The sequence below is a fragment of the Populus euphratica genome, unplaced genomic scaffold (genome assembly GCF_000495115.2).
Source record: "Populus euphratica unplaced genomic scaffold, PopEup_1.0 scaffold39.1, whole genome shotgun sequence".
In the NCBI taxonomy this organism is placed as follows: domain Eukaryota; kingdom Viridiplantae; phylum Streptophyta; class Magnoliopsida; order Malpighiales; family Salicaceae; genus Populus; species Populus euphratica.
In genome coordinates, this window is record NW_011499897.1 from 380,902 (window position 1) to 401,123 (window position 20,222).

At 31.3% G+C, this 20,222-nt stretch overlaps 3 protein-coding genes across 4 annotated transcripts; 2 read left to right on the plus strand and 1 right to left on the minus strand.

Moving 5' to 3' along the window:
• Nucleotides 1–249: 249 nt before the first annotated feature.
• LOC105132193 (histone deacetylase complex subunit SAP18-like) lies at nt 250–2,505 on the plus strand. Its single transcript, XM_011035536.1, has 6 exons — nt 250–454; nt 557–589; nt 1,517–1,627; nt 1,766–1,861; nt 2,097–2,165; nt 2,248–2,505. Exons 1-6 carry the CDS (start codon nt 314–316, stop codon nt 2,278–2,280), a joined length of 483 nt encoding a protein of 160 aa, XP_011033838.1. The 5' UTR covers nt 250–313; the 3' UTR covers nt 2,281–2,505.
• Nucleotides 2,506–4,458: 1,953 nt separating this feature from the next.
• On the minus strand, nt 4,459–7,554 carry LOC105132194 (PGR5-like protein 1A, chloroplastic). 2 transcript variants are annotated; one of them, XM_011035539.1, is made up of 11 exons: nt 7,256–7,554; nt 6,889–7,004; nt 6,682–6,778; nt 6,448–6,548; nt 6,126–6,182; nt 5,892–5,968; nt 5,613–5,664; nt 5,292–5,402; nt 5,085–5,182; nt 4,924–4,999; nt 4,459–4,713 (listed from the first exon to the last, which is right to left on the minus strand). In XM_011035539.1, the coding sequence occupies exons 1-10, from the start codon at nt 7,458–7,460 to the stop codon at nt 4,930–4,932; spliced, it is 984 nt and encodes a 327-aa protein (XP_011033841.1). In that variant the 5' UTR covers nt 7,461–7,554; the 3' UTR covers nt 4,459–4,713; nt 4,924–4,929. The 2 variants fall into 2 exon arrangements, with proteins under 2 accessions (XP_011033841.1, XP_011033840.1); XM_011035538.1 differs by having other exon boundaries at nt 4,459–4,766.
• A 5,881-nt stretch (nt 7,555–13,435) lies between these two features.
• LOC105132195 (leucoanthocyanidin dioxygenase-like) lies at nt 13,436–14,976 on the plus strand. The gene is made up of 2 exons (XM_011035540.1): nt 13,436–14,023; nt 14,304–14,976. Exons 1-2 carry the CDS (start codon nt 13,515–13,517, stop codon nt 14,875–14,877), a joined length of 1,083 nt encoding a protein of 360 aa, XP_011033842.1. The 5' UTR covers nt 13,436–13,514; the 3' UTR covers nt 14,878–14,976.
• The last annotated feature ends 5,246 nt before the right edge of the window (nt 14,977–20,222 follow it).

Below are 20,222 nucleotides of genomic sequence, written 5' to 3' on the forward strand. Positions count from 1 at the left end.
GTGGAAGGAGACAAGCCCCCATCCACCGCTAGACCAAGCCCTAGTTTGCAAAAAAAAAAAAAAAATAGTTTTATTCGAGACATTTTAAACCAATTCCAATTCAATATGAAATTATATATATATACATAGATAAAAGAAAAGAAAAAAAATCTAAAGAGAGGGGCTTAGGCTTAGCAGAAATTAATTGGCCCGTAAACAAAAAGTGGGTCACCAAAGACGATAGACCTAGGTGAGAGCCCATAATAAAGTTTCAAAACTGAAGTATTCGTCCTTACCTCTTCAAAGCGAGGAAAAAAGAAAGCAGAGAGAGTGAATGGAGAAGAAGAGCAGCAGAGACAGAGACGGCGAGATGGGTGGTGGCGCAGCCCATGCCAGACCCCTTCCTCCTCCCAGCCGGGCCCATCCTCCACCTCCTCCTCCTCGTCCCCGCATCGAACCAATCGATCGTGAAAAGGTCTACCTTAGCCTATATAGTACTGTTTGCTCTCTCTTTCAATAGTGTATATTTTTGAAGTCGTGGACTGATATTTATGCTTTTTATTTGTTGAAAATGCAGACTTGTCCTTTATTGCTTCGAGTTTTCACTAAGGTACTTGCAATTTTTTTTTTTTAATAGAGATTTCGACTTCGATTTTTAGTGTTATATAATGCTAAGAAAGGTGTTATTTTTTTTTCCTTTTCATTTTGCTCTGCTCAAAGTAATTTAAAGCTACAACTGCATGCATAATTTGTTTTCTGAAATGGGTAAATAACCGCAGGTGCCTTTGTTTTTTTAAATTCTAGGGTCTAGTTGTTTAGCATCTGGTTATGCCTTATTTTGAAGTTAAGGCATTTGATTTAGGGTTTAGTTGAGAATTGGAGTGATGCAATCTGTGTAGGTACTAGGGTAGAGAAGCTGTGGATTCTAGTGAAAATTCCAGGAATTGATTTAAATATAGTGAAAATTCCCTTAGGAAAGCTACCAAACTCATTGGAATTGGTTCGTGAGATATATTTCATGAATTTCAAAAGAATTTGGATATTAGGTATTGGTGATGGTAACTTTCCCTTCCAAAAGAAGGCTCTAAAAGAACTGGAGGCAGGTAGCCAGTTCAAAGAACATTATTTCTTTGAACCAACAATGTATATAGCTGTGGGTGATTATATTATGGTGCAAAGGAATTTGCTTTGCTATTACCTTTAGCGTGAAGTAAGGTTTAGTTAAGGGGTTTTCCCTCATTTTCTTTTTCTTGCCCTTCTCCTATATCAAGCTCTTCAAGGATCATTCTGCCATTCAATTTAGAGTTAGTTTGAGCAATCTCACCTTTGGATTCATAAGAAATAGCTTGGAATCAGATCAGAGATCAGTAATAACACAGCCAATTTTTTGAATTGTGATTTATTCATGAATAGATGCCACGAACTTGAAATAATCAAATATTATCTGACCTCGTGAGTAAGCATCAAGCTTGAATGGAATCACTTACTCAATTGATGAATTCACTTTGTATCTGATTTTCATTCTAATTTTCTGCAGATTGGAAGTCATCATAAGCCAGAAGATTTTGCAGTGAGAGGCAAGGAACCAAAAGATGAGGTTCAAATTTATACATGGAAAGATGCAACACTTCGCGAGTTAACTGATCTTGTATGTTGGTTCTTATCCTTCCTGTTTACCCCCTTTCTAAAATAAGATGGTTAAAGAAAAAGAAAAAACAAAGACCTTCCCATCAATGATTGAGAGAACAATTTTTCTGTGTAGTTAATTCTAGTTTTTCTTTATCAGGTCAAAGAGGTTGCTCCAGAGGCAAGGAGAAGAAATGCAAAGCTGTCATTTGCTTTTGTTTATCCTGATAAACATGGCCGTTTTGTGTTGAGAGTGGTATGTGCTTCTTTTTTAACTGAAGTTTCTATTTCCCCGAATCCCCTATTCTTTTCCTAGTTCTGAACTATCTTATGCCATGTTTTACCTGCCAGAGTTCTGGGGATACAGCCCCACTCATTAATTCAAACAAATTGCATCCTACAAAAGTTACTTTAAACACACATGTATACAGAAATTTCCCAATTGTTTTTTGAAGGTTGTCTACCTCATTGCCTTTCATTTTATTTTTTAGGTGGGGATGACACATTCAAGTGGGAGACGACCAGATGATCTCAAGGCATTGGCCGAATTGAATTTCCAGGTAAAACTAAAATGTCCTAGTTTGCAGAATCATCCAAAAGCGTAATATTGGGTTTCTCATTGTTTTTGTCCCCATGCTGTAGATCGGAGATTACTTGGACGTAGCAATCATGTGATGTGGAAGAATTTTTATAAATGGAGTACCAATGCCATTGTGTAACTGATTTTCGAAAGGCTAGCATTTGTTAGAGTTTCATGGTGGATTGATGCTATTGTTACCAGAACAGGTGTCCATATACTTCATTTTGATTGTGTTTGGAATATGAATGCCGAAGGGATGTTACAATGAACTTCTGTAAGAATGCTAGTATTGTAATATTATCACATTATGGTTTGTCTATCCTAGCCTTCCCACAAGTTGTACCAAATTTTTCTGAAACATAAAAAAATTGTTTGGGTTTTTTTTTTGGCATGGTTATGATCAGGTATATTAAATTTGAAAACTCCATGTGAGAATTTATATTTTTTAAAACTATTTTTTATTTAATAACATAATAAAAAAAACAGAAACGCAAGATTAATGATATTTTATAAATTGTAAGCATTGTTTCTTAAAAATAATTCTATTATGGTATTGAAAACAAATTTAAAATGAAACATGCAAATAAAGTGTTTTATTTTATTTTTGTATATAGTTGAAGAAGAAACAAAATAAAGTGTTTTATTTTATTTTTGTATATAGTTGAAGAAGAAACAAATATTTTGTATATGATTGAAGAAATAATATTAATAAATGTGATAAAATTATATAAAATATATATTAAGACTGTTAAATAACATAAATAAATTCTATGTTTATTAACTTTTATGATTTTTTTATTTATATTAGGCATATAATAATTAGAAAAACTATATTAAAATTCCTATAAAAACCCGTATTATTTTCTAAGAAACATGAAAAAATTGAAAAATAATTTCTATAGTATATTTAAATCTAAATCCAAAATAAAAAGAAAAAACCAAGCACTAACTTTGTTGGTGATGTAAATGTTGGTAATGTGGTTCAATCCATGAACACTAAGTATTCATTTCATGTTGTAAATGTATTCATTCATAAATATCAAGGATCCATTACATATTCTAAATGAATCTATCATGAGGTCTAAGGATTTAAAATAAATGCCGAATGAACTAATTATGCTAGTTTTAGCTAATATTGAACTTATGGATTTTTTGGAGCATCAAGAGAAAACTTTAATACATTTAATCCATATATAAAAGGAATTCAATTCATCCTTATTTGGATTATGAAGTTTTGACAACAAAATTACTAATTTTATATTAGTTTTGGCCAACCTTGTTTTGTGATTTTTTTATATATTTTGTGGATTTTTAATTAGTTTTAGATTTCTTTTTATGTGTGAGAACATTGATTATTTTTTTAATATTTATTATTTTTATTTTATTTTATTTTTCAAGAAAAAAACATAGTAAAGAAATTCAAGTTAACTTAGAAAATACATGTAATGATAAAAAAAAAACATTAAATAATATCCTTTTCCTTTCAAAAATAAAATAAATACAAGGTTGAGATTAATTAAATATAAAGAACAATTCAGATCAACTAAATATTAAATAATAAAATTAAAAAGAACAAACAAATAAAAAATCAATAAAAACATATTAAATATAAAATAAAAGAAGAAAAAATTCCATGCACGGGGCTTTTTTTATTTTTAAGTAATTATAAAAAAATTTTTACTGGCAAATTATATGGTAACATAATATTCTCAAACACCCTCATAAAATAAAACAAATGGAAAAGAAAATCAAAAAGTGAGCCAATAAACATAAATTTTACCATAAAAGTCGAACCGGCAGTCCAAGCCTAGAAATATTCACCTATCTCCTTGGGCACATGAACTTGATTATCATTCACGCCAATATATTTTAAACAAGCCATCTTACAAATATGATTTCTTAAAAGTATAATATTCAATTACAAAGAATATTTGTCATAGAGGAGTTCAAACCGGTGATCTCTCATCAGAGCAATTCGCTAAGAGTTTTTATTTAATGATTAAAAAAATATATTAACCATTTTCACTGAACAGTGAAGCTGACCCCAAGCCAGTTTTATGTTTTAGGGATTCTTCAAGTGTATGGATTCTCATGGATAAATGATGAAGAAATACTTTAAGTTGCGCTTGACGTTCCGGCATTGTTATGCTTACAAACTGTTGGCACAAGGCAATCGATGAACTTGTGAAAACATTAGATTTGTCGTAGTTTCTAGTATTGGGTGTTAGCTGTGCCGGAAAAAAAACCCAGCCAAGCAGCAACTGTGGTGTTCCTTTTGCCAATGATAACAGCAAGAGAATAATTCATTATTCCAGCACACACTCAGCGGATTATAGAGCTCATAACATACAAACTGCTCTCAGCTTCTAATTAACAAGCCTGTGATAGGTCGATGTATATATAAAACATGTACATACTTGCATATACAATATTAGCACAATCACTAGGATAGAATCCAGTTTACACAGCAACTGAAAATCTCTCCTCCACGGTTGTTTGCCAAATGTCTGCGTGAGGCAAGCTCTTCGCTGCCAAACTTGTTAGTAGCTGTTGTACTGCATATCCCTTAAATGGACAGTTCCTGCATTCGATAGCCATGAATATTACCATGATGCAGAGCATATTGTCTCTTCAAGGATGAAGACTGAAACAACGTTTTGAGTCCTAGCGATTTATATCAAGTATCAAGCATGAGACACTATAGAGTTTAAGCAGACTGGAGGGTAGACGGTATTTACCTCTAATCAAGCTTCGCTCCCTTCTGGCAGTGTAATCAAGCGTGTTTTTGAATCGTACACCAATTCAGTTGAGCAACTGAAGCAAAATATTGCAGCAACTTTACTAATCAAAGTTACAAGGTCCATTGAGCAATGTGGTCAGCAAATAACATGGAACTTACTTTGAGCATTTAAGGGTGTTGGATGTTCCGCCACTTGAAATAGACAATATGGTTCCAAAGAAGGAGCCGTTCTCCGTGCCACAGTTGGGACAGGGGCCCTATAAACATGGATTCATCATCAGTAATACTGCAATGTGCAGCTTGTTGACACTATGTGGCTGCTGCTTATTAGAGTCTTAGGAAAAGAGATATTAGCGCAAATTTTACCTTCAAGATCAAAAAGTCTTTCACAATCGCATTTGTTAGTGTCAGAGCTAACCAAACAATAAGGGGCACTGCAGCAAACCAGGTGAAAAGGAAACTGAACGGCTCTGGGAGCTGCAGCGCATCAATTAACAAAATCATAGAAATGTCAAAGATCAATTGAAGCTCCAAGTAATGATTTTATTTTATTTTTTAAACTTTTTGACAGGCCATTTGTAAGTGCAAAAGTATCTCTCTAGTATGAAAGAACGACGAGCAATCAATCCAGTCTCACCGGTGATCAGTGCTTTAATCATAAAGTCTTGAGAGGAAATTGTGATTTACCTCCAAAAGATAAGTGATTTCAAAACCAGTGAGATCATCCAAGAAGAAAAACCTGTCAAGACAACCCAAGGAAAATTACATCCCACCAGTTGCTAGAAAAATAGATCAAAATCTTCAATTAAAACTTTTGCCAAGATTTGGAAGGAGCCTCCTTAACGTACACACAATAAACAATCAGAAGGAAGGGAAGGCTTAATTAATTATTAGGTGTATTTTCTTAACAGATTCTACCCAAGAGCTTTAGTTCTTTCAAGAGACAGAAGAATATTTGTTACTTACAAGCCTAGTGCTACAACAGTTGCCGGGACGTTCAGCAGGAACATCTTCAAATAGTCAACAGACAGGTCACTATAAACCTGTGGGAAGAAAGTTAGCAGCACGTGTTAGGTTAATTCCTGCTTGTCGTTAGGAACACATGCAGAGATTACTTGTCCAGAATACAAAGTAGTGCGCATGGTCATTGCCCAGAATTAGGAGCAGAAGAAGTAACGAAATATTTATAGACAAACGCACCTTTCTACTACGAAGACTGCATCTAGGACCTTCAACAACTATTTCGCTGCCTTCTGTCTGTATGACAATTATGACAAACATTTTATAATTAGAACTAGCAGCATAATATCAATTCAAGCAGCAAACATTTTATAGTTGGAAAGATGTTGTAAATTGATCTGAAATGACTGAAGTATAGAGGATGATGAATGATAACTGAATTCTTTCAAACTTTTTGTTTGCATTCTGTCAAGCACAGGTGTAGTTGAAATTTAAAATTGGTGTGGTGATAGATGTGGAAAAGTACGCAGAGACATGAAAATAGCCAAGTGAAATTAACAACCTTTAATTTGATCTTCAGTTTATCAAACTCCTCATCACTCATGATTGGATTCCCGGATACATAAGCAAGAGAGGCTTCAAGAAACTTCTGTTCATCAGAACCTGTGATGCATTATAGAAATACATCAAAAGCCATTAATTAAAAGGAAATAGGTGTTAAAAACTTTTCCAATTCAGAAGGACTAGTTCCATAAACAAATAGGGCTGCTGGGACTTGATTATGAAAAGCCCATACTTAGCATAACCACGCTGCTTCCTTGCCACATTAGTTCCTCCTTGAGATTATCAAATTCTTCATTTGACATTATAGCTTTCCCCTCATAATAAAATGCCTACAAAGGGCACAGAAGTAAACTTCATCACACCAGTTCTTTGTACAGTCATTATGCATTTGAGAGAGAAGAACACAGACTAAAGAAAGGAAAATACTGATTCTCCCTACTTGTAGCGCTTGCAGAAAATCTTGCTCCATTTCACCCAACGACTTCTTGCCTTTCTTGTCTATGCTACAATATTGCAGGATCGTATCATCATCCATGTCATCTTCTTGGACTTGATCTGAAAAAGAATGCTGGGAGTCAGCAAATGCTCCTTTGCCGCCTTCTTTTTTATTTTATATTGATGAATTTCACTTATAATCAAAGCACCAAATCAGAAGAAATGTCATTAAACTATGTAAACAAAAAAAAATGGTTGATCAATTAATCTCTAATAGAACAAGCAAACAAATAACTGTGATAAAACAAGAGTAGTATAATTGACAAAATTTAAAAGCAACATGCATGGTTCAAAGAGAGGATGACACAAACCAGTTTGCTGGTCAGCAGTGGCCTTGGTAGGAAGACAAAGCATTCTTCCGCGAAGAGAAAACTGTTTTCCATTGAGTTGAACCCTGGTGGAGCAAGAAGGAGATGATAAGGATGGCAATGATGAAGATGAAGAGATGATTGGTTTTTGAATAGGAGCAGTGAAGACTCGAGGAGATGTCAAATTGAAGGCTAATTTGCTAGCCATTGAAACAGAAGGGGAAAAAGAACAGTATGGTTACTCTGTGGTGTGGTTTCTGGTGAGAGTTTGTAACGTGGATTTTGGTTAACGGGGGTGTCGTTTTTGTAATATAAGAGAATTGGAAAAGGATAAGGCGATGGGTAAATGTGTGGAGGGAAATGTAACGGCTTTTTCAAAAGATCAAATACTGTGTTTTTGTTTAGCCCGTGCAGCTTACAAAATCTGCCATGTCATTGTTTCGGACCGATGAGTGCATTGGTGGTATGATTACGTGCTCTTATACGTGTCGTCACGTGGAGTAATGGGCTCGTTTGTGGGATTTTTTTTTTGCACATGGGGCACGAATGGTGGTCATGATCTAGGCTCGGTTGCAAAGGCTACGGTTACGTACTTTTAGTTTGGGTTGGGTTGAGTGCTTTGGGCTCTAGGTGTGTTTCAACTTCTGCACAAAATATTTAGCCCATCCTTCTACATTGTCAGCCTATGTATAGACAAAATTAGAAGACTTTATTAATTATATTTAAAAAAACACTATTCATGGTGATATATATATATATATATCCTTGAATTTCATCATTCGGCGTGGTTTTCTTTCTATATTATTTCAATTTTAGAAGCCGTGCTGAGGTTTAGTAAATTAATTTAGTTTACACGATTTTTTTATTAGATTTTTTTAATATGAAATAAATTAAAAATTAGGTTTTATAATTTATTTTGATTTACTTTTTATTAGGTTATCCATATCTTATGACCTGTATTATAAATTTTGTGGGTTAACATGGGTTGAATCATGTTATTTTTTTATCAAAATAATTTTTTTTTAATTTTATTTTTTAATAATGAATTAATTAGAAATTGTACTTCATAATTTATTTTAATTTACTTTATATAAAGTTATTCTAGTATTATAACCAGAGTTATAAGTTTGATAGGGCAACCCAAATTATTTTTTTGATTTGCTTTCTATGAGGTTATCTTAATCTCATGATCCAGATCACGAGTTTGAGAGGTTAATTCAGGTTATTTTTAATTGATATTTTTAATTTTATCATTCAACATTGAATTATTTAAGAATTGTGCTTTACAATTTGTTTTAATTTATTTTTTATGGAGTCATATTGGTCTCATGACTTATGTCGTGAATTTTATAAGTTAACTCCAACTTACTCGAATGATTTTTTTTATATAAATTTTTAATTAATTTTTTTAATTTTATCTTTTAATATTGAGTTAATTGAAAATTAGTTTTTATAGGTTATATTTATTTATTTTATATGAGGTTATTATGGTCTCATTGTTAAGGTTGTAAATTTAACATATTAATCTAAATTGATCCAGATTGATCCAATATATTATTATTTTAATATTTTAAAAAATTATCATTTTGAATTTTTTTAGTTAAACAATGTTTTTACCTGTTATCCATTTTAATCCAATAAGTCAACCGAGTTATATTGGATCAACTCTTATATGGTTTAATTTGTTTTTTTACTAAAAAAACATTAACAACACTTTTATATATATATATATATATTTACATCAGAAGAAATTGATCTGACACTGTTGATGTATTCATGTAGAAAAATCTCACTAATTTTAGTTTGTATTGCAATTGTAATATAATTACTAACCCTAAAGCTTTGGGTAAAATCGAATTTTGCTAAAAGTGAAACATAGATCTCCTGTAATTTGGTAATAAAGGGGTTAGACTATTTCTTTAAAAAGCAGAATTTTTTTTTGAATTTTTTTTTGCATCAATTAATAAGACTGAATAATTTTAAAGGCTAATACGAATAACTCTCATAACTCTCGTATTAGCCTAGTATATTCAATAAATTCATTTAGCATTAACTTATAGACTTAAATCTAAAAAGCCAAGAACATGAACATACCTTCTTGACCACGATACCTATTATAAGGTTAGTTGTCAGATCATACATGTCATAATATCTCCAATTATGTATATGCAATGCGCCATTTCGTTCATGTAAATAATGCATAAATTTTAGATGAAAGTTATAAAAAGGCATCAAACATGAAATTATGGAATATATTGAACATGAAACCTTCTCTTTTCTACCTTTTCAAGTAGATTTTTAATTACCACGTTCAAGTCCATATAATCAAAATATAAATTTCTTTTGAAAACAAAAAAAAATCATATTTTTATTATATTTCTAATTTAAGCAAATCATATAAGTTAAATTAAATGAGACATATAACACCAATAAAAATTAAATATGACATGTAAAAAATAAAAAAATTAAATATTATGAATTATGATTATAATATAACTTCACAAGTAAGAAATGATACGACTAACAAAACAAACATACCTTGTTAGAGTAATTTTCAAGATGTCAAACAATCAAAAATGTTAAGATGAAAAATATATATTCATCTTGTCAAACTGTTGAAGATTCTCAAACTCAAGAATTTTTTTTTTTTTATATATATATATATATATAATAACTTCACAAGTAAGAAATGATGCAATTAATAAAACAAATATACCTTGTTAGAGTAATTTTCAAGATATCAAATAATAAAAAATATTAAGATAAAAGATATATATTTATCTTGCCAAACAATTGAAGATTCACAAACTTAATAATCTTGTATATTTATATTAATAACTTCACAAGTAAAAAACAATGCGATGAATAAAATAAACATACCTTGTTAGAGTAATTTTCAAGATATTAAATAATTAAGAATGTTAAGATGAAAAATATATATTCATGTTGCCAAACAATTGAAGATTCTTAAACTTAATAATCTTACATATTTATGCTAATAACTTCAGAGGAAAAAAACAAATCTTGTTACAATAATTTTCTAGATATCAAACAATCAAGAATGTTAAGACAAAAGATATATATTCATCTTGCCAAACAACTGAATATTCTCAAACTCAAGAATCTTACATATTTATACTAAAATATTGTTTGTCCAAAAGAAAAGGAATTAAATATCAAGATAAAGTATTAGATAATGTTTAATATGTTAGACAATATTGTATTTTGTGTTTGATGTGTTTTAGATTGTACTAAATAATTTGTCTTATTTTATATTTGATAAACACTAAAAGAGAGTTAAGCTTTAAAATTATTATAATAATTATTTTTATTTTTATATTAATCCAAGTCAATCATCAACTCTACCTGTGATCCAAGTTTGGCTCCGAATTGGTCCTCAAGTTGAGTTTTAAAATTATAATAATAATTATTTTATCTTTATATTGACCCAGATCAATGATCAACCCGACTCGTGACTCTACTGTGATCTTGGGTTATCTCCAAATCGAATTTTTAAACTATAATAATAATTATTTTTATTTATACATTGACTAAGATTAATGGTTAACTCGACTCGTGACCAGATTAACTCCTAGTCAAGTTTTAAAATTATAATAATAATTATTTTTATCTATACATTGACTAAGATTAATGGTTAACTCGACTCGTGACCAGATTAAAAGATCAATGGTTAACTCGACTCGTGACCAGATTAATTCTTAGTCAAGTTTTAAAATTATAATAATAATAATTATTTTTATTTTTACATTGATTCAAATTAACCAAATTAATTATTATACATAGAAATAGAATAATCTTAGAAAAAACAAAAATTAATTTTTATAATAGTCAAAGATACATCCAAACAAATTCACAAATAAATTATTCTATACAGTTCATCATACCTAACCCTACCTTATTGAAGTCCTAGCGCGTGTTGTTGATCGAGTTAGGTCTGTCAAGTGCATATATGAGAAGTCAAGAAGAAAAAGGAGCGTTAGGGCACGATCGAGTTCCCTTCTCCACTCGTGCTTGAACCCTCCAGTCCAGTCAACCAACCCTGCATGTGCTAATTAATAAGCCTGCCTTCCCTGTGGTAGTGAATCTGGTATGATCTCTCATCACGTGATTATCCACCGGCCCCAAACTAATTAATGTCTTCGTTAATATCCAAAAATCCAAGCTTTTGGAGCTTTACAACTCGCATAAAGCAATTAATAAAGTTTCCAAAGAGAAATTAACCACTTGGTGGACTTGCTGCTTGCTCGGCAATTAATAATTAATTGTGACATTAATCCATCCTAAAATCGAAGGGGAAATACTGGCCAGTCGGGTTCCACTAGTGCCAAAATAACACAGTACGATGTTTATCTGCTGACTTAGTTTTTGATAGACAAGAAAATATGTGTTTGGATTTTGCATGCAATGGACTTGTTGCCTTAATACCAAGCTGGCAGTACAGTGCTCGCCCTCTTTTGAGAGTCTCTGGCGCACCCAAGAGAAAGCAAGGAAGTCTGGAGAACTTTCAAGATCAAATTACACCTTTTATTAATCTTTGCTTTCAAATGTAGAATTCTAAATCATATATAACATTACTCAAAGCAAAAGAATAAACATAAAAATAACTTGTAAAATCTCCAAAAATAGATATATGCCGATCGAAACAATATAAATTTACAGGACATGGATTTAATTTTTTTTTATTGGTAATAAATGTCTATTTTTTCTTCTTTTTTGGGTTATTTTAATTTTTTTAGGCTCTGATTTCTACGTTCTATGGCTTCACTTAAAAAAAAAAACTTATTATAAGCTACTTTTTTCTGGTAAAGTCCTTGAAAGTTCTTATATTTTTTGTGTTTGAAAATTAAATTATTTTTGGTGGTCAAAGGGACACTTTTAATTAAAAGAAAAAATGAGCAAGAGGGTATATGAGAAAAATTATTGATATATGAGCTCTTATGGAAGTGAAAAAATCTTAAAGGGTATGTGGAGGAAATACGCCCAATATATAAAAATAGATGGATATATTATCTCAAAAACTAAATAATTTGAAATTAAAAAAAAATAGAAAAAACAAAAAACAATCACAAAGAACTTCTTTAGTAGAACATATACCATAAAGCTTGAGAGTTAATTTCTCAAGATTTTTTTCTAATCCTACATGGTTCAATTTTCACTCAGTAACAACATCATATTGTCCATTTTCAATATAATAATTAAATAAAATCATGATTCAAATAAGTCTAACTCTCAATTTTTCAATCGATAACCCTCTCTATCACATGTTCTTTTTTCTCTGAGATTATGTCATGAAAGATCACTATCTATATGATCAATGGTGTTTGAATATTTGTAAAAACTCAAATTCTTACTGTCGTTGAACTTAATCATCTCATCCTCAAGTTGTCATTTTCAACTACATGAGATTTCAAGTTTTTTTTTTTAGAATTATTATTCAGGATTTGCTAACAGATCTTAATAGACAATTTGATATAATGTTTATATGTAATACATTGTTGAGGATGTGTAGGAGATGCGTCGACAACGATAATTTATGATGTTGAATTTTTTTTATGATATTTATTTATAAATTAATTAGCCTTGTTCTTGTATAATCAAAGAACTGATAAATAGTATTTGATGAAAAGAAATCCTTTAATTATTAAACTTGTTTTACTGAATACAATTCCTTATTTATTTTTTTTTTAATTTCATTTTGTTAATTCTCTTTTATATGATATTTCAGGAATGGTATATTCACATTTTCCTTCATCATTGTCAATTAAAAATAGATGAAGACGGAGAATTGAAACTATAATGAGAATTGTAGGAAATATTCGAAAGAAACATCTGGAGCTTCCGAGATCAAATTAAGACACCCACTACGTACATTCAGCTCGCGAGACAGAATCAAACACAATTTTAATGTTGTCGACCTATGCATCTAGAAGAGAACAACAAGAGGACTGGTAGAAATACTCTGGCATTCGAGATCCCTCTACCCCTCGTCCTTTGACCCTCCAGTCAACCAATCTTGCATGATAAATCAGCCTTTGTTTACTGTGGTAAAGAGTCTGGTACAATGTCTAATCACGTGATTAACCGACCCAGATCAATGTCTCTATATATCTCTGATCGTGGTCCCTATATAAGAACATCATCCATAAACTTATTATTTATATTTGCTTAGCGTTTCTTCAAACCTCAGCATCCTATCAAACGATATTGTGTTCGCAAAAGATTAGAGTACTGTTGCTATATAATGGTGACTTCATCATTCCTAGTTCCAAGAGTTGAGAGTCTGTCAAGCAGTGGGATTCAATCAATCCCAAAAGAATATATTCGGCCCCAGGAGGAGCTAACTAGCATTCGCGATGTTTTCGAAGACGAGAAGAAAGTTGAAGGGCCTCAAGTTCCAACCATTGATCTGAAGGAAATGGAATCTGAGGACAAAGTGGTCCGTGAGAAATGCAGGGAAGAGCTAGTCAAGGCAGCTAAAGAGTGGGGTGTTATGCACCTTGTTAACCATGGAATTCCTGATGATTTGATTGATCGTGTCAAGAAAGCTGGAAAGGCTTTCTTTGATCTTCCTATTGAGGAAAAGGAGAAGCATGCTAATGATCAGGCTTCTGGAAATGTTCAAGGGTATGGAAGCAAGCTAGCTAACAATGCAAGTGGGCAGCTTGAGTGGGAGGACTATTTCTTCCATCTCATTTTTCCTGAGGACAAGCGTGACATCTCCATTTGGCCTAGGACACCTAGTGATTACACGTAAGTTTTCTTTATCTTTCTGAGACAATTAATACTTCTTTTTAAGTTGTTAATTGCCTGTTAATCAGACTCAAGATCCATATCCTACATGGGTCCGTATCCCACAGTCACATTCACGTCCAACTTGACTATGCTTCCCAATTTCTCTACAGTTTTTCCTTACTAGGAAAAGATGAGGGTGGAAGCAACACAAGTATTGCTAGTAAAGTCAAATTTTTTATATGTAATATCATCTCCAAACTTACATTTAATATCATAAAATTGTCTACTTAATTTGCAGTGAAGTCACTAGTGAGTATGCAAGGCAGCTGAGAAGTTTAGCAACCAAAATTCTGTCAGTACTGTCACTTGGCCTGGGATTGGAAGAAGGAAGACTAGAAAAGGAGGTCGGTGGTCTGGAAGAGTTGCTACTCCAAATGAAGATCAACTACTACCCCAAGTGTCCTCAACCAGATCTAGCCTTAGGGGTTGAAGCTCACAGCGATATAAGTGCACTCACTTTTATACTCCACAACATGGTGCCCGGTCTACAACTCTTATATGAAGGCAAGTGGATAACGGCAAAATGTGTCCCCAACTCAATCATCATGCACATTGGTGACACTATTGAGATCTTGAGCAATGGAAAATACAAGAGTATTATTCACAGGGGACTTGTTAACAAGGAGAAGGTAAGGATTTCATGGGCAGTTTTTTGCGAGCCACCAAAGGAGAAAATCATCCTCAAGCCATTGGCAGAGACTGTGACTGAAGCTGAGCCACCATTGTTCCCTCCCCGCACCTTTGCTCAGCATATCGAGCATAAGCTTTTCAGGAAGACCCAAGATTCTCTCCTACCCAGAAAAGCTAATTAATGGCAGCGCATCCTGTTCTTCAAGGCGATCAAGCTATGTCGTTGAAATGGTTCATCTACGAGACACCATTAAAAATAAAAAAGATTCATTTGTGATTTGTACTTTTAATGTGGCATGTGTAAGGCCATGGATTTGTCTTTGCTTTTTTCATTGCGATGCACTTGCTTTCATTGAATAATAAAGACTTGATTGCTACTTCTTATTTTTCATAACCCACTTTTGCATCTCCAAAATTGTTTTAGAAATATAAATATTTTTTGTTCAAAAATCCTAAAATAAAATTCAAAATTTAAAATTCAAAAATATTTTCTAAATACAAAAAGATAAATCTTTCGTTACAACTTATCAAAAAGCTAGAAAAATAATTAAATTAGAATAATATAACAAGATAAGTTGAAGAAAAACTTAACGAAAAGAAAAGAAAATTGAGGATCAAATCCATCTAAATTGAAAAAAAAAACTTAACGAAAAGAAAAGAAAGTTGAGGATCAAATCCATCTAAATTGAAAAAATTAACTAAGTTTAAGAATTTAATTAAATTTCTATTATATTTAATTGATTTAATTAAAGATGTAATTGAAGTCTAAAAATCAAATTTGAAAGTCAATTAAGCAAAACTTAAAAGAATTAATTAATTTTAAATATATAATTACACTTTTAATAAATTTTGTGGATTCAATTAAAATATTCAATTAAAAAAATGTGAAGTTTGAAGGTGTAATTCAAATTAAAAATAACTAATTTTATTATTTATTATAAACAAAAAAGCCCAAATACCAACTTTTAAACCCAAATTTATCTCTCACATCTTCACTAAACCATTTAAATCTCATATAGTGTTTATACTTCACTTTGGGTAAAAATATATTCCTACTTTTATTATTATAAAAAGACTTGCAGATGCTCTTTCAAATACATTACTTAGCATTAATCTGACTGTAAAAACAATCTTGTGTCCTGAGTTTCAGTTTCAATGAATAACTGAGATCTTTTCCTCAACATTAATCATGATCAACCCATGAACTCTAGAATCTTCCCATTTCTTTTGTAAAAATCCCCCAAAACCCTAATTCAAGCAGTCTAGAGAGAGAGGAGCACTACCATTGACACTATCTCCCAGCCATGATTGCAGCTTCTCCTTAATTTTTCCAGCCTGAAACCAACCCAAAAACAATCCTCAAACGTTAACCAACAGCAGCCCCTTCCACCGACGTCAGAAAACCTTCACTACGGACCCGTAGCATTCTATAACATCAAAGAATTGAACAGTAGACAAAGAAACCAACAATGAAGGAAAAGGAAACATGTCTGAAGGAAAAGAGAAAAAAAGAAGCCGAAAAGAGTCAAAAATGTTTTTCACTCTTCTCTTATACTAGCCTTCATTCCTCCAGTGAAGTAGCTGTCGATGAGCCTCCTGCACCAACAACCTCTTCTAGGTCCAGCACTGTGAGCAACAAATCTCCAGCATCAACAGCTCCTGCTTCAGCAAAAAAAACAAAAAAAACACAACAGCATCGACAACTCCTTCTGAGGCAAGCCACCCTTCCAGCAGCAGCACCGTAAGCTCCTTCCAACTAGGCCAGTAGCTTCCAGCAGTAGCACCATAAGGCTCCTCAAACCGTGACCAAGAGATCTCTCAACAACTCCACCGCCATCCAGGATTCGTTTCATTAGTTACGCCAACGGCAGTGGCGGAGAAGTAGCAGCAGAGGTTTCTCTTCATCAGCAACTTCTCTTAGACCATCCAAACCGTGTACCACAGCACCATCAGAAGTTTTGCTTCTCATTCTAAGCTGAAAGCAACAGAGATTGTTCTCAGCAACAAAAAATCTTCTTCAGCAACAGACCTCATCAGTGTTTCTCTCCAGTAGCTATTCTGCGCCGTGAGTATCAACGGAGGATTTGTTTCATCAGCAACAACAATGGGTATTCTCATCTTCAGCAGTAGCCATGAGCAATAGCAAATCAGTGTAACAGAGTTGCAGAAGTCCAGCAGCCTTGCATCCTCATTTTCTCGCTATTGAAGGTCTAATCCTCAAACTTCTTAAAGCACGAACTCCCATATTAATTATATGCATAATTTTTTGTGTTTGTTTTTATGATTTGCACGTGCTTGATTTGGAAATAATACATAGAGAAATTTCTTCATTGGAAGCTCATTTAAATCAATGTTTCGATCTTTCTAGAATAAAAGAGGGAACTTTGTGTTTTTTAGTGGACTTGGTCTTCAAGGCCGTTTGGTCCCTAAAAAGGCATGGGTTGCTTGTGTTAAGCTTGGCCCCTTTTTTTATCACAAAAAAGGCCTATATATTTTTCTTAGAATTGGTGTTAGTTTTCAGCCCGCGGCTGGGCTAAGCCTATGAAAGGCCTTAAAGCCATATTGGGTTTGATAAAAATTCTGTCAAGAAAAAAAATGTATTTTTTGGGTTTTTAAAGTTTGTTTTCCAAACAAAACATTATTATTATTATTATAGAAAACTACTATTCACTGATTATATTATAGTTTTTGTTTTCCTAATAGATTTATTGCGGATGTCAACGTTCAGTTTTTTTATTCATGATAGTCTCTCAAGTACGACTTTATTTTAAAATAGTTCAATATATAATTTTTTTTAGCAATAGGTAACAATTGACCAAACTGAAATTAAAAAAATGAATAAATCATTCATGGCCTAATCATACACTTATGACTCATAAACGGAATCAAAATAAACTATATAAATATATTATTTATGTGTTAAGAATCTTGTTAAGATTCATGTTATTCTGTGTTTTTTATGATTAAATTAGTGAGACTTACAAGTAAATCCTATTTTAAAAACATGATCTAATAGTATATCTTTTCTTATCATATTTTTATTTTAGCATTTAGCATTATTATTTTCTTATTAAAAAAGAGAAAATCACTCTAACCTCTTGATATTTGAGTGCTATTGCACTTTCCTTTTATATCGGGTTGATGTGATCAATACCATAATCAAACTTTAATAAAAGACTAAAATATCATTGACTCTTTTTTTCCACCTTTTCCCTTTTATTTATCCTCTGTCTTCTCCCTCCTTTCTCTCTTCTCCCTCCCTCAACATCTCCTCTCGTCACTTCTCTCTCTTAGTCAAAAGTGTGCTTCAAAGATGCCACAATCCTTTTCAGATTTCTCAAAAACCAATTCAACTCGATTACATTCTAATTCCAATCAATAAAGCCATCATTTTCCACTAATGCATCTACAATTTCTCGGTTCACAATAATTATGGACAAACAAATCACGTTGATTTAATGTCTAGAAGGCATCATTTTCCCATCTAGGGCTATGCTTAGATATGCTGGTGACCACCTTTAACAGTGGAAGCAAAGGCTATCACAAGATTTGGCACAACACAAGGAGTTGCCCTCACGTTGTGTCACCTCCAGTGTTAGGTAGCAGCCTCGCCCCTGGTGGCATGGGTTATTGCCTCCGGCGGGAGGGTTGGAGGCAACCATGGTTGTTGCCTCTATCACTAGTGGCGACCTGGCCTGGTGCTACAGGCACCAGCCAGCGCGTCCATAGTGCTGGCATTATTGCTAGTGGTGTACAATTATAAAAAAAATTATTTTTAAAATTATTTTGATTAAATTTTAAAAATTCATCGAAATTTGTATCAGAATAGAAGCAAATATTTTATTAAAAAACAAAAAACATGAGAGAAAGTTTTTTTGAAAAAAATAAATTTGCAAACAAATTTGATTTACAATTAACTTCAGTAATAATTAAAACATATAATCAACAAATATTAAAAAAAATAACTTACAAATTTTTTAGGGGACAAAAAATCCTGTTATATAAATTTAGAGTTGTTTAAGATTTATGCAAAAATTAACTAAAGATTATATATTTTTTTAACTTTGAATAATTTTTTTAATGCTAAGTTATTGCAAACCACAATTCATTCAATTTTTCAACATCTAACAGTAATCTATACCATCTACAAGAAAATTTTTTTCTAAAACCTTTTAAGATAAATGAATTGTTATACCTTAGAGTGCTAGTTTTTTTAGATGTTTTTGTATTATACTCTCCTCATATTCTCATATAAAATAAGAGATATAACATTTTATTTATATGAAAATCTAAAAAGCCCTATAAATAATAAAATATTATTTTCTTTTTATATAATATCACATATATTCCTTTAGGATATTATTAGAAGTGTATTCAATCAATTCCCTAATTGATTTTTTTCTAGGTGTAGAATTGTAATACCTGTATTAGTTACATTCTAGTCTTTAATTTTTAAAATTTATTAACAATTAAGTCACACTTGATTAATTATCTCATTTTAATTTATGATTAATGATTTTTATATGTGTTACCTATTAAGTTAGCTAATAAGATGCCCTAAATATAAATTGCAATCCTAAATAAAACAAGATTGAGTAAATTAAATAATTTAATTTATTATTAATTTAATAATTAATTAATTTATATTTGAAGATCAAGTACAATATCTACTAACATGTTATGATCTCCTAAAAAAATTATAAGTAATTTGACTTAAAATTTCAGTGACTTGTTTTTTAGTGTAATTATTTTTTCTTCATTAAAAATGTTCCTATTTGGACATTATTACATGGAGTATGCTTGCTTTGTTAAACTGTTTTAGTTCATAATATTATAGTAATTGATTTTTTAAATAAAATTTTAAAACTCCTTTTAAAGTCATTACATCTCAGCAAGTATTTTACAATCAATACTAATTGAAAATAAATAAAATATTTTTCTTAATTCATCTAAGGTGATGAATCATCTCTTAATTACTCAAATATCTTTATATAATTTATATTATACTTAATTTCTACTCATTTGTTATTTTTAATTAAGACAACATATGGTTAAGATCAAAACATAATATTTTTTATTTAATATAACTTATTAGTTTCAAGTCTAAGAATCACTTATACAACTATCATGTGAGTTTTTTCATAGATATAAATAATTTCTCTATATAAAATTTTCTTACATATCAGTTTAGTATACATGTCATTAAACTATTACTTGCATATTAGTTTCAAACATCCCTTGTAAAAATAAATATTACTTTTAGTTTCAAAAGCTCTAACTAAATTCCAGTTTTAATAAAACATTGACATGATACAAGTTAATATTACTTTTATGTAAAACATTACTTTTCTATGAATTTTATTATTATTCTAAATTCATTAATCAAATATCAAATTTATTAATTAAATATAATTAAATATTAATTTTTTTATTAATAATAAATATATTTTACAGAAATAAAATTATTATATATAACGAATTGATTGGCTTCGTGATAATATCACATGGAGATTACATATGCTTGAGT

Excerpts from the sequence above, each read along its gene's own strand:
- LOC105132194 (XM_011035539.1), bottom strand. The coding sequence starts at position 7,460 with ATGGCTAGCAAATTAGCCTTCAATTTGACATCTCCTCGAGTCTTCACT. Across the intron at positions 7,005-7,255 it reads CACTGCTGACCAGCAAACTG|ATCAAGTCCAAGAAGATGAC; the intron begins GTTTGTGTCATC and ends ATTCTTTTTCAG. Across the intron at positions 5,000-5,084 it reads AACACCCTTAAATGCTCAAA|TTGCTCAACTGAATTGGTGT; the intron begins GTAAGTTCCATG and ends ATTTTGCTTCAG.
- LOC105132193 (XM_011035536.1), top strand. The coding sequence starts at position 314 with ATGGAGAAGAAGAGCAGCAGAGACAGAGACGGCGAGATGGGTGGTGGC. Across the intron at positions 455-556 it reads AACCAATCGATCGTGAAAAG|ACTTGTCCTTTATTGCTTCG; the intron begins GTCTACCTTAGC and ends TTGAAAATGCAG. Across the intron at positions 1,862-2,096 it reads GCCGTTTTGTGTTGAGAGTG|GTGGGGATGACACATTCAAG; the intron begins GTATGTGCTTCT and ends TTTATTTTTTAG.
- LOC105132195 (XM_011035540.1), top strand. The coding sequence starts at position 13,515 with ATGGTGACTTCATCATTCCTAGTTCCAAGAGTTGAGAGTCTGTCAAGC. Across the intron at positions 14,024-14,303 it reads AGGACACCTAGTGATTACAC|TGAAGTCACTAGTGAGTATG; the intron begins GTAAGTTTTCTT and ends CTTAATTTGCAG.